The 14,044-nt window shown below is 30.7% G+C and overlaps 1 protein-coding gene across 1 annotated transcript; it reads right to left on the bottom strand.

Moving 5' to 3' along the window:
- Positions 1-1,734: 1,734 nt before the first annotated feature.
- Positions 1,735-4,544, bottom strand: LOC132753208 (uncharacterized). Its single transcript, XM_060743652.1, has 4 exons — positions 4,070-4,544; positions 2,586-2,767; positions 2,092-2,182; positions 1,735-1,848 (listed from the first exon to the last, which is right to left on the bottom strand). The coding sequence occupies exons 1-4, from the start codon at positions 4,401-4,403 to the stop codon at positions 1,751-1,753; spliced, it is 705 nt and encodes a 234-aa protein (XP_060599635.1). The 5' UTR covers positions 4,404-4,544; the 3' UTR covers positions 1,735-1,750.
- Between the last annotated feature and the right edge of the window lie 9,500 nt (positions 4,545-14,044).

Here is a 14,044-nt window from a genome sequence, read left to right as displayed (position 1 = left end):
TTTATTTTAAGATTTTAAAGTTTATGAATAGGAATTTGGGTTCGAAACTATTCGGAAACTTGTTCAGTATATAATGGTCTCCCGTCTTTAATACGTACAACTTGTAATAAGTAGTCAGGGAAGTAAAGATTATTTTTTGAAAAATTACTGACACAGTATTGTTGCCATTTACCAAATTGTCAAAGTTTTTAAAGATTTAGAATGTTCACCTAATTTTCCCTAATTTTCCTTGTATTAAATTTTTTCATTTATTTATTTTTCCCTTACCGTATGCTATTTTTCACTGTCTTGGATCCCGGCTTTTAGTAATGTGTTTTGCCGTGGTAGATATTTTCATCTTTCTGGAATTTTGGTTAACCTTTTGTCAGCGGATAGCGGTGTTGATTCGGACGTTCTTGACGTTTGTTTCCATGGTTCATGTTGTGACTCATTAAAGGCACGAGTTCGGTCCCATTATTTCTAACAATATTTGATTTTCCTTTTGGTCAAGTAAATGATTTTTAATATGTTTAGAAGCTTAATAATTTGTTACTTTATAATTTAAATCCAACCTAGTTTAACCATCGGACCTATTCTAAAATCCACTTGGGGTAGTCTCTTCTGGAAAATTCCTTTGTAACTCGAACATTCAGGTATAATTGGGTTTACTTTCTAAGTGTAAAATTAGTAATTTTTATTTATTAACGAGATATTTGAAATCGTCATAATTTGACGTGATATTTCTCAAGTTTATTATAAAAATCTAGACTAAATCACTCTAGTATAAACAAATAACTAGAATAAGCAAACTCGACACTTTATCCATCAATGTCAATAATATATTAAAATGTCATGGCGGGAAAATACTATCTTGATAATCTTTTGTATTGGTTTATTGGTTTTTATGTCCAAATCACGAGAAGTCACATAGTACACTCTGTCTTTTTCGTATATCTGAGAGTCATAAATGCAAACCGTTGACTCAAAATTTGATGCAGTCAACTGTGTACATATAAATTACAACTGCTTTGTTAAGACAATAAAGAGTAAACTGTAAAAAAATGAATTAATGCAATATATAATTGTTATACTATTAGTTTGTATTCGGACTCTCTGCTCGCCATATAATGATTTAGGAAGATATCGTAGGCTGTTGCAAGAACGATAACTGCCGCAAACAGGGAACATATCACGCTGAAGAAAAAACAATACAACAATATCACATGGTATATGCGTTAATGCTTACCTTATATTTAACACAAAATCTCCGAAAGGCAAACATCACATTTTATTGCAATGACATGACTTTGTTTGTTGTGCAATTTCCTTTTAGTTTTAGAATTATGTAAAATATTACTTAAAATATCAAACGACTCAGCAAAAATGGCGATTTTCTTCACGTCTGACATGTTTTGGAAATCATTTATAATAAGCCATTGTTTTCGAATGACAGTTTATGTACAAAGTTTATAAGTGGGAAATGGTCTTTTCGGCTAGCTACAGATGTGTGAATTCAACATTTTTAAATTAATAAATGAAAATGTGAAAAAATCATAGCAAATGCTAGAATGTGTCTATTTTATTATTTATACACAGCAGTTGTATTCAATATACTTATATATCTGTCATAGAAACAACGACAGGCAAATTTATACAAGGAAGAATCAGCACAACGTCAAAATAGTCTGATGTCATTTATACATTAAAAACAGAGTTTTACATTTCGTCATTTTTTTCACACCAAAATTTAAATGATATTAAGATTCACTTCTTACATGATTGCGATAGCTTTTCCACTATACTCCAGAGACTTTTCTTGACACGTGACCTGTACACGTGACGTTGCATTTACATCTATCAAGCTCACCACTGAAAATCGATAAAAACAGGTAGTGTCAAAAAAATCTAAATTGCGAAAAAAAGATTAATCGTATTTTATGAATGCGTAAATCAATGTTTAATGCATATGGTGTCTTTTGGGATAATTGGCTTTACGTGATATCGACGTTGTTATGGCATACGAAACCGCCCGCAAAAGAAACCGTTTAAGTGATTCTTTAAACAATATGTCAATCAATTCATGTTTTATACAAAATAATTTAACGTGCATACGTGTTTTTGCCAAAGCCGTTGCATCAGAAGAACTACACGTATCCGGGAAACACATCCCAATGGCCAAAGCTGCGGCCTGTCCAAGTGCTCCCTGTGCAAAAATAAAGCAATAAGTTGTCTGTATATGTAGTTATTGCAAGATAAGGTCTTTGTTTGAAGAAAATGTCAATACAATCTCACTTATATTCCAACATAATAAGTATTATTATCTCATTATAATTACTTCTACTACTACTGCTATTATTATTATTATTATTATTATTATTATTATTATCATAATTATTATTATTATTATTATTATTTATTTTTATTATCATTATCATTATTTGCGAGGAAGCTATCCAGCAAGTTTAATGAATATCGGTGTTTGGTTCTCAGGTGCCGATTGGCGGAAATAATAATGTGTTTTGCGAAAATGCACCTTAAGTGTTCCTCTACCAGTAAAAATGGAAAGTCAGCGCATGACCCTAACAGTCTTTGTGTGGACAATTTACCTGATTTCCCAAGGGTATAGACGCCAAACAAAATTTGCCGGTAAAAGGGTGATTTGGCCCCGTTTTATTAACAGGGTTCTGGTACTCGACTGCCTGCACGTCAATGCATTCACCCCATTCACCGATCCAATGAATATGGAAGTCCATTATACCACTAGGGGGCTTCCCCATGGCATCAATCACTACAAACATTAATATCGTCATAAGTACAAGTATGTACATTTGAACATGCAATTGTAAAGAAAACGTTTTTAACCGGGGTTTATTCAATGCATTTTTATAACTCTTTAAGATTTTTTTCTTTTAATCGTAGGAATCCATGTTTGTATTCTTCTGATGAAACTAGTCTCAAACAAATCATCAGTTTCTGGATTTATGGCGCTTGGTTTTATGGCGCACCAACACAACTTTTGTCATATGTCGCTAAAACAGCCACATTGTTTTATGTTATACAAATAAAAGTGCACACAAATCCGTCGTGATATAAACAATTTATAATTTCTATCATCATTGCAAGTTGCAATGCATGCCCAGCGTCGTGAACAATGAAATGTAGACTGTGAATGCGCGAGTTATTTTAGAATACCTATTTATCTATTCTAGGAATAAAATATTGGTGGTTTCGGGCTTAATATTTATAAATTTTGCTTGTTTAGTAAAACGACTGAAATGAAAAGCAACAATTATTGATACCCTTGATATTTTACATCAAATATGCTTATATGCTGTATTATCCGTGTTAAGGGAAACTAGATCAAACCAAAGTAAATTAATCACAATTATTGACTTTAAATTACACAAAAAGTACTTTCGAATGTCTTTTGTTATCCACGGGGCTCGTTTATAGTAGACAAAGTGCCTAAAAGGGAGACAAAATTATTAAAATAAACTGAAAATAACGCTTCTCCTGTGAACATTACCTCCCCTTTCAGTGATAAACAGTGTCACTACATTTTCAACTCTAATGTTTACTTTGTAATGTTTACTTTGATATCGTTCATGGCGTTGCTATATATAAATAATGTTAGATATATATCTGAAGTATGCTGAGCAAATATGTAAAACATAAATCATAGATCCCTTTTCAACCATTTTTTTAGTCGGTTAACTTTAAACAGGGTTTAAATCGTTATCTGATCTATGTAATTCAAAACCCATACGAAGACAGGTCAGCGAGTGTACCACAGACTTATCGTGTTATCTTTTGTTACACTCAGCAATTCACTCCTGATAATTCGAACTTCTTTTATAACCGACTTTTATACTGATCGTTCTCAATCACGCAAAACCCTACTGACATTACAAATTTGTAGAGTTGAAGAACTAGATCTTTTATTTTTAGTAATACAACTATCCAAAATGAGTGTAAATGTAAATAGAGATTTTGACACAGTTAACTAGCGACCGTTTCTTTTCTATATTTTTTTTATATTTTTCTTTTACATGCAAAGAAAACTATATTAAAGCAGTCATAAAATACTTACTTCTCCATGCCCAAGGCTCCCGTCGTATCAATGCATCAATTAATAATTTTGTATGGTTTAAACATACACTGCTAACATCATAAGGGCTTACGTCATCAAAACCGGACGCCTGAATCTCTTCCGCACGTGCTAACACTTTTTCGTAACTGTTCGTCACTTGTAAATGTTCAATTGGTAGCGCGTTCTCCTCTAGAGAATATTTCCTCGACGCCTCACTAGTTCTTTGCGCGTGCTGAATCAATTTGAAATAATCAACAGTTTCGTCTGTTCTCTTAAGGCACGTACTTAAATGCACAATTAAATACAGTAAGAAAGCAATCCTGATTGCAAACATGGTGAAAAATGTTTGCCCAAATTTTAACCGGAATAAAATAAAAACTGTTTTATAACGACAGCATAAAATTTCTCCCAAGATTTAAATGTCCAAGCAAATACAATAATGTACTCTCGGTGACATTGGGTTTATATTTATAAAAAGTGTTATCAGATACTTCTAATACTACCATGTGATATACAAGATTAAACAATGACTCAGAGCTTTAAATTCAACCGACATGATTTCGAAATGAAAGGTCAAATTCAGGCACAATGAAAAACGTCTCTCCTTACTTAGTCAATAATGCAAGTTATAGGCTAGATATGTACATGTTAGTTATACCCATGATTATTATTAATAATTATAATAATATTTTATTATAATCATTATTATCATTATTATTTTTATTATTATTATTATTATCTTAAAGCCCATTAGTCTTTAAAAATACTTTTTATTTTCCAAAAGTGTTTATTTTTTATGTATTCTAGCAGTTTCCATTATGATACTAATTACCTGAGCCATCTTTTTCATCTGTTGGTTTTTTTGTTTTTGTTTGTTTTTTTGTTTTTGTTATTTGTTGTTGTTTTTTTTTGTTTTTTGGTTTTTTTTTTTGTTGTTTTATTTTTTGTTGTTTTTTTTTTGGGGGGGGGGGGGGAGTAGTAACAGTATTTTGTATGAGGTCAAAATATTATTTTGTTTAAGTGCTAATGATTTCAAATTTACCGTCATAATATGGTTACATGTTCTTTAACCATTATTTTATTTTAAATACACGCTTGTCCTTTCTTTCTAAAAAAGTAAATAACTATTCTTTTTTAGGGATAATTTAGGGATAATGGACCTTTAATATCGATCAGTGTTAAACCAAATATGTCATGAATAACGTTCCTTAAAACATATTTCAAAAGTCGAGATTATAAAACAGATACAAGAACGTATTTGAACTTAAGTTCAATAATCGTTTAAAATTAGAAGAAAAACATATTTTCATATTGTTTTCATTGTGTAGGTTTCTACGTCCGTGCTTTCAAAATCTCTTAGAATGGTGTAGTTCTTAGTAGACCTAATGCTTATGAAGTTCGGTTTATTTTGTGTTACGAGTCAACTTTACCATAAGCTAGTTTAGGCGGGCTGTGAATGGATGGAATAACATAAACCTCTGTACATATGCGACATATGCTTCCATAAGATAAGAAGAAGAGACAGACTTGACAAAACATTTGACTTGAACAGTGCCACCTGGTTGCTATGTTGTAATATTATTTTAATCTTAGAATCTTTTAAAATTTTGAATAGGGGAAGATCACGGAACAATGAAAACGAAAACATTACAGAAAAAAAGAAAAAGAAATCACAGGTCACAAATTAAACATTCAGTGAATATAAAAAAGTCTAAATACGATTACATTAAATTTTAAACTACATATTAAAATCAATGACTAAATTACTATGACCGTATTTTCAACGTTAACAATTACTAATGAATGGTTAAGAATGATTCATTTTCCGACTTTATCTAAATGAAATAAAGATATCATATCAACTTACACTAGATTTTCACTTAGCTTTTGTCGGCCTTTTTATTTTGCTTTATCTGGCTTGTGATATCTATATATGGGATATCAAGGGGTAAATGATGGTGTAAACACTAAATATTGAGGAAATAGATATCAATTCTGAGTGCACTGTTGTAGAATAATGCACGGTTTGAGTTCAAATGCGTTGTAATATAATCACGAAGGTCGATAGGCCTGAGTGATTAATAACAAAGCATTTGAACGAAAAACTTGCATTATTATACAATAATGCACGAAGAAGTAATATCTATTTCCATTCTAACACGTCAAGAAAAAATATAGTTGGACGTTATGTTTGGTGGTAAAATTTGTTTTCGCCTCAGAGTTTCCAATAGAAACGTTCTTTAAAAGGCTGCTCCATTGGGTTTTAAAAACTGTCGTGTAGAAACATTTTCAGAAGAAAATGTTGATAAAACTTTGTTTGTTTATTTTATTTCACTCTATAATTTTTCAAGCGAAATACAAATAATTAAAAGTGGAATAAATGTAAAACTTAACTCGTTTTGGACATTAAAATAGCGTACTTGATTTTATTGTTTTGCACGTGCTGTTTGGGGCTACATTGTGACGTCACGCAAACAACACTTTAAACGTCTGTACAGCGTTAACGACTGAATTACAGGTATTGGTGTTCGAATCATTTTCTTAGTTAGACCATTTTCTTACATTCTACATAGTTTTCACAACAAAATTCGACAATAAAAGTTTTTATTTATCAGATTTTTTTCAAACAACATAGCAATGTGAAAATACACAGGGAGATAATAAGAACGGCGAGTGCATTGTTGTAGAATAATGCACGCTACGGGCCTTCTTTGTTTATATAGAAAAAATTCCGATAGTGTTAGAATAATAAAGAGTGCGCTGTATATTCAATATAACGTTGGTTGATTAGTAATAATCGGATGTCAATTGATATAATGACGTCAACACAATAACATAGTAAAAGGGACGTCACGTTAAGTTGACGCTAATAATGGCGCAGTAACAAAGTACATGCATGTGTACTTAAGAGATGGTGATGATAACGGTAATTTTGGTTGAAAATTTAACAGGTAACACCCATTTTTTTCCTAACTAGTTGCAGCATCTTACCATCCCAAAACTGAACGGATTTAACTCATTTCATTGGAGCGGATCGGTGTTAAAAGATGAATTAGACGTTTTAAAATGCATTTCGGAAGACAGGTGTAAAGGCAAAATTTTAGCATTTAATCAGTCAAGCGCCTTGTCTGGTACAGGTGGAAAAGTTTGCTACAATTTCTAAGGTTACATCGAGGGAAGAAACCCACTGATGATTGACTGCAGTTCTGTATGAAAGCCCGTTTTTTGTCACATTCGGCTGAATTACTTATGTACAAAACAAGTACAAGAATGTCCAAGTTGATATCAATAATCATTACTTCCATAAGGTATTTATGTGAAAATATGAGAATAATCAACAACAACAAAAATTGTGTAGTATCACTAAAGTCCGTGGTAGTACCTTAGACATTTTGATATAAATGGAAAAAATGAAGTTCCCGTTACCATTTATGTGAGTCATTTTAATTCCCACGCTTCCATTTTCTAGTGTAAGTCAAATGAAAATATATCCTGTAAGATAAAACAATTTAAATCTCTACTTAATCAGATGTCATTATTATGATCAAATAATTATGTAAATATTTATTTTGAAAGTTATCCTGCTTCATTCAGTTCTGATATACTTCCATTTGTACAAAAACATGTAGGATTAAGGCATTTTAAATTTTGTTCTTTGGGTTTCGTTTATATAATCAAAGCACAGAAGGCGCTGAATTTGTTTGGGTCTCAGAATGTAAGAATGGTACAGGTTCTGAGATTATATGTATAGTGCCACCAATGCTTTCCAGCGTTTTAATTGTAGTACATTGGCTATAAGACTAATTGCAACACTGATATTCAATTCAATGTTTATTTTACTTAAACAATTTGAAAAAAATGAGTTGCTTTACTGGGATTTGAACTCCAGACCTCTCGCTTCCTAAGCGACGCGAAAACCCTTCAGCCACGGTGAATTTATATTTGAACGGCCTGAAGAAAACCATATTATTCTAAATTAGGGCTTGTAACGACTTTAACTGTTTTTAACACAGATGTAAATAATCCTGGAGCTTACTATAAGGATGTATATTTATAAAGAATCAAAGGGCTGCAAGTTCTGTGGTATTTTCTGATATTTGCAATCTAAATCGTACTGTATATCTGTATGTATTTTCCTGTATAAGTTTATTTTTATGTATTATAATTCATTTTGCAAGGCACTATAGTTTGATACATACGGAATTCTGCATAACTAGAGTTGCATCAAAATATCATTTATGTTCATTTTTACGACAGCTACACTTTATCCTTGCATATCATGGCTACTTCCTTAACAAAGACACTTAAAAAAGAATTTAAAAAAAAAAAAAAGTTTCCTAGACTGGGATTTGAACTCCAGACCTCTCGCACACTAAGCGAGCGCGTTACCCCTGCACCACGGAGAAGTTATACAATCAATGTCTGAATAGCATCAAGTCATTCTAAATTTAGAACTTCCATTGCATTTCGGGTTTGTAATCCTTATTAATTTCGAGGTATTTTGTTCAGGATAAACCTGTTGTTTAGAATTGAAGTAAATAATTTAGCGAAAATCTTCTCGCCCAAACAGTCCGACATGTAGAATCTATATATTCCACTACTCGGTTTATGTAGTATTCGGTAATCGACATCGCTATAAATAGTATTTTCATTGATAAAATCATATTCATCCGCGTAAATTGTGATTGTGCATTTGTTGACAATTCTATAAGCCAACGCTATTTTTAAACTTTGAATGCGTTGTAATTTGTTGGATACTTGTAACAAAATAAAAATATTTCTTTCTTTTAAATCGCTAGTTTTAAGCTGTTTTGAGAACTACTTGTTGTTAGGTTTGTCGTAACTTCTGTGTCAGAAATTGAATGTCCGCTTTGTATTTACTTATTTTCGATCAGAAAATACAATTAAACAATATTAGAAATCTTCGACCATTCGGGAATTATTTTGCTTGAAAATTAATGTGCCTGTCTTTGACCAACTTTACGCAGTGATCTCCCCTGAATTTTTCGGCGTTAGTGTACATATAAAGGGAAGTAACCGCTTCAAAAAAGTGGACTACTTTCGGCATTTGCAATTAACAGCATTAGACTCTGAAATTTCGCTACCATTATTTGTTTGGTCTGACGACCCAAACAAATAAAAACGATATTTTTTAATCGGACTCCACTGAGGTTTAAACATTTGGATTTCTTTGATGGATGACCTTGGGCACTTTAAACAGAAATATATGCAAAGATAGTTAAGAAATATATTTTGAAATAAATTGAAAATCGTATTTAAATGCTTTTCTAAGCTCGATTTGAGTGAACAGCGTTTGAACGCTTTTCATTTTTGGTCATTCTTTTTTAAATTTGAATAATTATTCTGGAAAAACAAATTGCGCGAATGATCTTAAGTTTTGCAAAAAGATAAGTAGTCTAAACCTATATCAAACGGTACATTATCTGGGAAAAAAATTTCAGTCCCATTATTTCAAAAAACCTAAGTGGAGTCCCTTTAATCATAATGGAATTTTTCAGTATTTTAAAGGAAGAAATAAAGGCCTTCATTTTTATTTCGGGAATTTTCTTTTACAACGAACTATTGAGATGTATCTTAAAATCTATGACATTGTACGACAGTTGTGTATCTAACATCAATATTAAGATCTTTTTCTTGTTGTTAATCAGGATATTTCTTAGCGCTGTTAATGATGACATCCTGAAGCTTTTGGCTAAACTAAATTGTACAATAATTGTTTCCGAAATCAACTTCAAAGTATCATTTTTGCACAAAACCGAGATGCATAGTTTATATTACGTTTTATTCTTTCGTGAGTGTTAATGATTATAAAAATCTTTCGGCTTTATAAATAGTTTCTGTATAAATAGATATTATTTTATATATTTGCTCACATACTTGAATCTGTAACGGCGATTTATCAGTTGTAGTTTAGTCATGTGAGTATCTAGATGGAGGGGCTCCTCTGGGAGTTGTCTAAAAAATCTACGTCAAATCACTCTGAGAATTGGCTATCAATATATGTTTTTAGTGAAAATCTCACAAACGCTAGTGAAATTTAACTAATCGTCTGCTTAAATGAAAACTATGAAGATGTCAACGGAATATGTGCCAGTTAACGTCGAAATTGTTCGACCCACTCTGATAAGAAAAACTGTCGGCGCCTGACATTAATTTAAATATCATAAAAGCGTTGCATCTATACACGAATTGAGATTTAATTTGATGTTGATGGAATTTTTGATGATTAGGTTTATATGATATGATATGCAACATAAAGTTATACAAAGATCTTTTTACGAAGTACTTTGAAAAATGAACAGAGCCTAGGGATAATGTCTTTCATAAATAACCCATGGTTTTAATAAAATGATAGAAAATATAAACATGAAAACATGAAGTTATATCAGTTATCTGCATTATGATGCCAATGTATCCGATAATAATTCAATAGTTTAGGCAACATGAGATACTAGGCAGTTTTACAAGTACAAAGATTAATCATTCATTACCGCTTATTACCTGGTGTGTACAGGAAGTATTTCATATTATGACACAAATTGAATAATCCATCTGTATTAATAATTGTTTCAAGTACCGTTGTAATACTGATTATTTATTACAAACATATATTTTGCCTCATCTGATATAACGATGCTTATCAATCTCGGGTGATATGTTGCCAAAATTCCGTCGGCAATTATATATGAAAGATCAAATATAAACATTTTTACTATGCCTAATTGTTAACTATTATAATGTTGGAAAACCAGTTACATAAAGTTATTTTATATTATACAATTGAACTTTATCATTTTAACGGGTATGATGTTTGCACATTTTAATTAAATTCTATTCTATTTCAAACCACTGTTTTGGCCATATGCCCCTTTTATGAAATAACATGATATTGTTTCAATAAAAGGTTAAATAATAAACATAGATAAATACATGTTCGCGTTTTAAAAATTTTACAACAGGAGATATTCCATTCATTAAGTTGCTGGTATTCAATAAATGAAACTATAAGTGATTAGAATATGAAGTAACGGGTTTTTAAAATATGAACATACACGTGTTTAAATTAAGACATTTCACTTGTTTAAAATATGGATTTAAAGGTGTTCACGGTCATCTGGTTGTCTAATGAAAAGCGGTTCACTATTACTATTTCAGTACGAGGTTGAAAAATAACGTTGCCATTTTATATTCATTTGTCTGGTAAACTACATGTTAATAAATCATTGAAAGATCTATTTGATTACATTACCTGCTCAAAAATTATAAAGACATTACTTCTTGAATAAGTTAAATTAATGTAAAACAAATATAATTCGTCTTTGTAAACTGCTGATATTATTTGAAAATGAAATTAGAATGGTGAAATCTTTGGTTACAGTACAAAATCGAAAAACCATATAAAAATACTTTATTCCTTTGCTCAAGTACATATGCACTTTTCTTTAACATTTCAGCCTACATATAAATGATATTACATTAATTTTGTTATACTTTTATCACTTAAGGTATAATAAACTTACTCTGTTTTCTTTAATTATAAGACAAAATAGACAAAACATGATGATTTTTAGCAGACTACTTAATACAAAAGAGATAAAATATAGAAAATGACAACCATTCTTGTATATAAAATTGCAAGGTTTCATTTCATGATTCTGTTATAACAGCGTAGAAATAACAGAAACCAAATGGTGTCATATGATATATAAAGCAGTTAAACATGATGATGCTCATAATTCGTATTATGCGACCAATAAGGAAGCTTGAAACAATAATTGTATAATATGCATTAAACAAAAGAATACAAAATATATAGGATGTAAACCACAATGGGAAACAATGTGCACGCTTTGGCATTTTTTGTTGTTTTGTAACATATGGCTTTTATACAATGCAACCCTTTCCAAGCGTCCAATTGTAGAACAATTTTCTCTACCTTTCGATTAAGGTGTTTTTTTGTAAATGATATTTACATATCATTATGTAAACGGTATAGTAGCAAATATATGCACATATGGGTGGTATTGATTTCTCTTTTTTCTGACACTTTAAGATTATAAATAGTTGGTATCTAAGAAATTCCCTATTTCCAATATCAGTTACAGTTTGGTTTCTATTACAGTTTTTCGAATTTCTCTCGTCTCAGTAAAATTATAAATATATTATGTTTTGAATTAATTATATTTATTTTATGATTCATAACAAGAATTCAGCTGTTCCAGAAGTAGACATATGATAATTATGTTACTGAGACATTATACTTTGTAATGCTTCCCTTTGATCAGCATTAATATGGGTACAAACACAATCTAATGGAATAATAGGCTATGTTTGCACTATTGCGTCTTAGAAAATGGGCGTTTTATTCAAGCATTTTGCATGTTTTCAATTCAAAATATGTGTCTGACGACTATGTTTTCGCTAAACAAATCTGCACCTTGTTGGGTTTTGCCAATAACGTACTTTCAAAGTTTTAATCACAAATATTTAAATCTAATCTTGAATTATGATTATCACAGATCAGTAAATGCCAAGCTCTCACAAAATGAATTATAACCCGTCAGACACCAAAATTATAACTGTTGCCTATAAATCATTTGAACACCATATATTTACAGAACGAACGCTTAATCAACTCTTTGCACGCAAATTTGATCTTTCCACCCTCGCATAATTTGTTTTATATAAACGCATCGATTTAACATCTACAAATGTCCATCTTGAATTATCAATATATGTTTGCTTCCGTCAGCTTATGTCAATATACTGCCAAACAATTTTTTTTTATTTCCGTTCCAATTAGCCACCATCGTCCGCTCTCGGTGGCTAATTGGAAAGAAACTTAAAGTTATCTTTGTAAATAAATTAATGTGTACTGGATTTTCAGAAATATTTCATATCTAAGTCATGAAAAAAGGTATTGATTTAATTTCTAATATAGCTACATGTATTTGTTAATAGAGGCTACATTTATCACTAATTAGATAATGCTAGGAAAGGATAAATCAATTAACAGCAATTAAACAAAAGCAGGTATTTGTAAACAGAATATTAAATTTTGTCATGTTGGTCATAAAGTAATTATATCAAAATACGTAATGATGTACGTTATAATAACTGCATACCATAAATTCCTGCACCACTTATGAAACACGTGGTAAATCTGGCATGATAGATAGCATAGTTCCGTAAATAGAAACTGAAATTATGTATTGCAGACAAGAACTTAACGCTGAAGAAAAAAAACCAATAAAATAAAATTTCAAATGAACACGTATATAGCTGTTGAACTTAAACATTTCCATAGTTTGATGTTAAGGTAATAATTAGCACAACTTTTCCTATTTCTGTCTTAAGTTTGTTGTATGTCAAAAACCAAAAATGCTGAATTTACAAAGAACTATTAGAGGATCCGTTCCCGTATCAGAACATCATTTGAAGAGATGATTAGCAAAATATAAATTAGCAATAGTCAAATATTGTTGTTTTAGAATTTGACAATACAAAAGCTGTTTAAATTCAAATGAAAATTTTGATTTTAGTTTGCTCTAAAATACTTTAGACAAACCTTGGTGGAATGTTTATTTAATTTAAATAAAAGATCTAGGAAAAGTTACTAAAACAAAACTTTACTATGAATACATTTTTGCTAATGCCTTATAAATTACCAAATTAACATTTTAATACAAACCTAAGCACGAACCTGTCAACATACAAATTCGTAATGTCAGAACTGATCTGATTTATAGCCATAATTATATTGATATAGAAAATTGTAGCACATCGGGTACTGCTTTTTATTATCATTAACGGTAGGTTTAATAAGTAGCTACATATATTGAAATCATTTTAAGTCATAAAAAATCTTCTTTTTATGCTATGTTTCATACTTAACTATAAGATATGATTCTGCTTGGTTTAAAACTGCACCATTTTGTTGGCTGTTAATATTTC

Source organism: Ruditapes philippinarum, unplaced genomic scaffold, assembly GCF_026571515.1.
Source record: "Ruditapes philippinarum isolate M1 unplaced genomic scaffold, ASM2657151v2 ctg3668_1_1_1_1, whole genome shotgun sequence".
In the NCBI taxonomy this organism is placed as follows: domain Eukaryota; kingdom Metazoa; phylum Mollusca; class Bivalvia; order Venerida; family Veneridae; genus Ruditapes; species Ruditapes philippinarum.
The sequence above is the reverse complement of the archived record's forward strand: the minus strand, read 5'-3'. Positions and strand labels throughout refer to the sequence as shown.

Bases quoted from the DNA above. Each gene is read 5' to 3' on its own strand.
- LOC132753208 (XM_060743652.1), bottom strand. From the start codon at position 4,403: ATGTTTGCAATCAGGATTGCTTTCTTACTGTATTTAATTGTGCATTTA. The intron at 2,183-2,585 runs GTAAATTGTCCA...ATTTTTGCACAG, and splicing joins CTATACCCTTGGGAAATCAG to GGAGCACTTGGACAGGCCGC. The intron at 1,849-2,091 runs GTATGCACGTTA...ATCGATTTTCAG, and splicing joins AACGGCTTTGGCAAAAACAC to TGGTGAGCTTGATAGATGTA.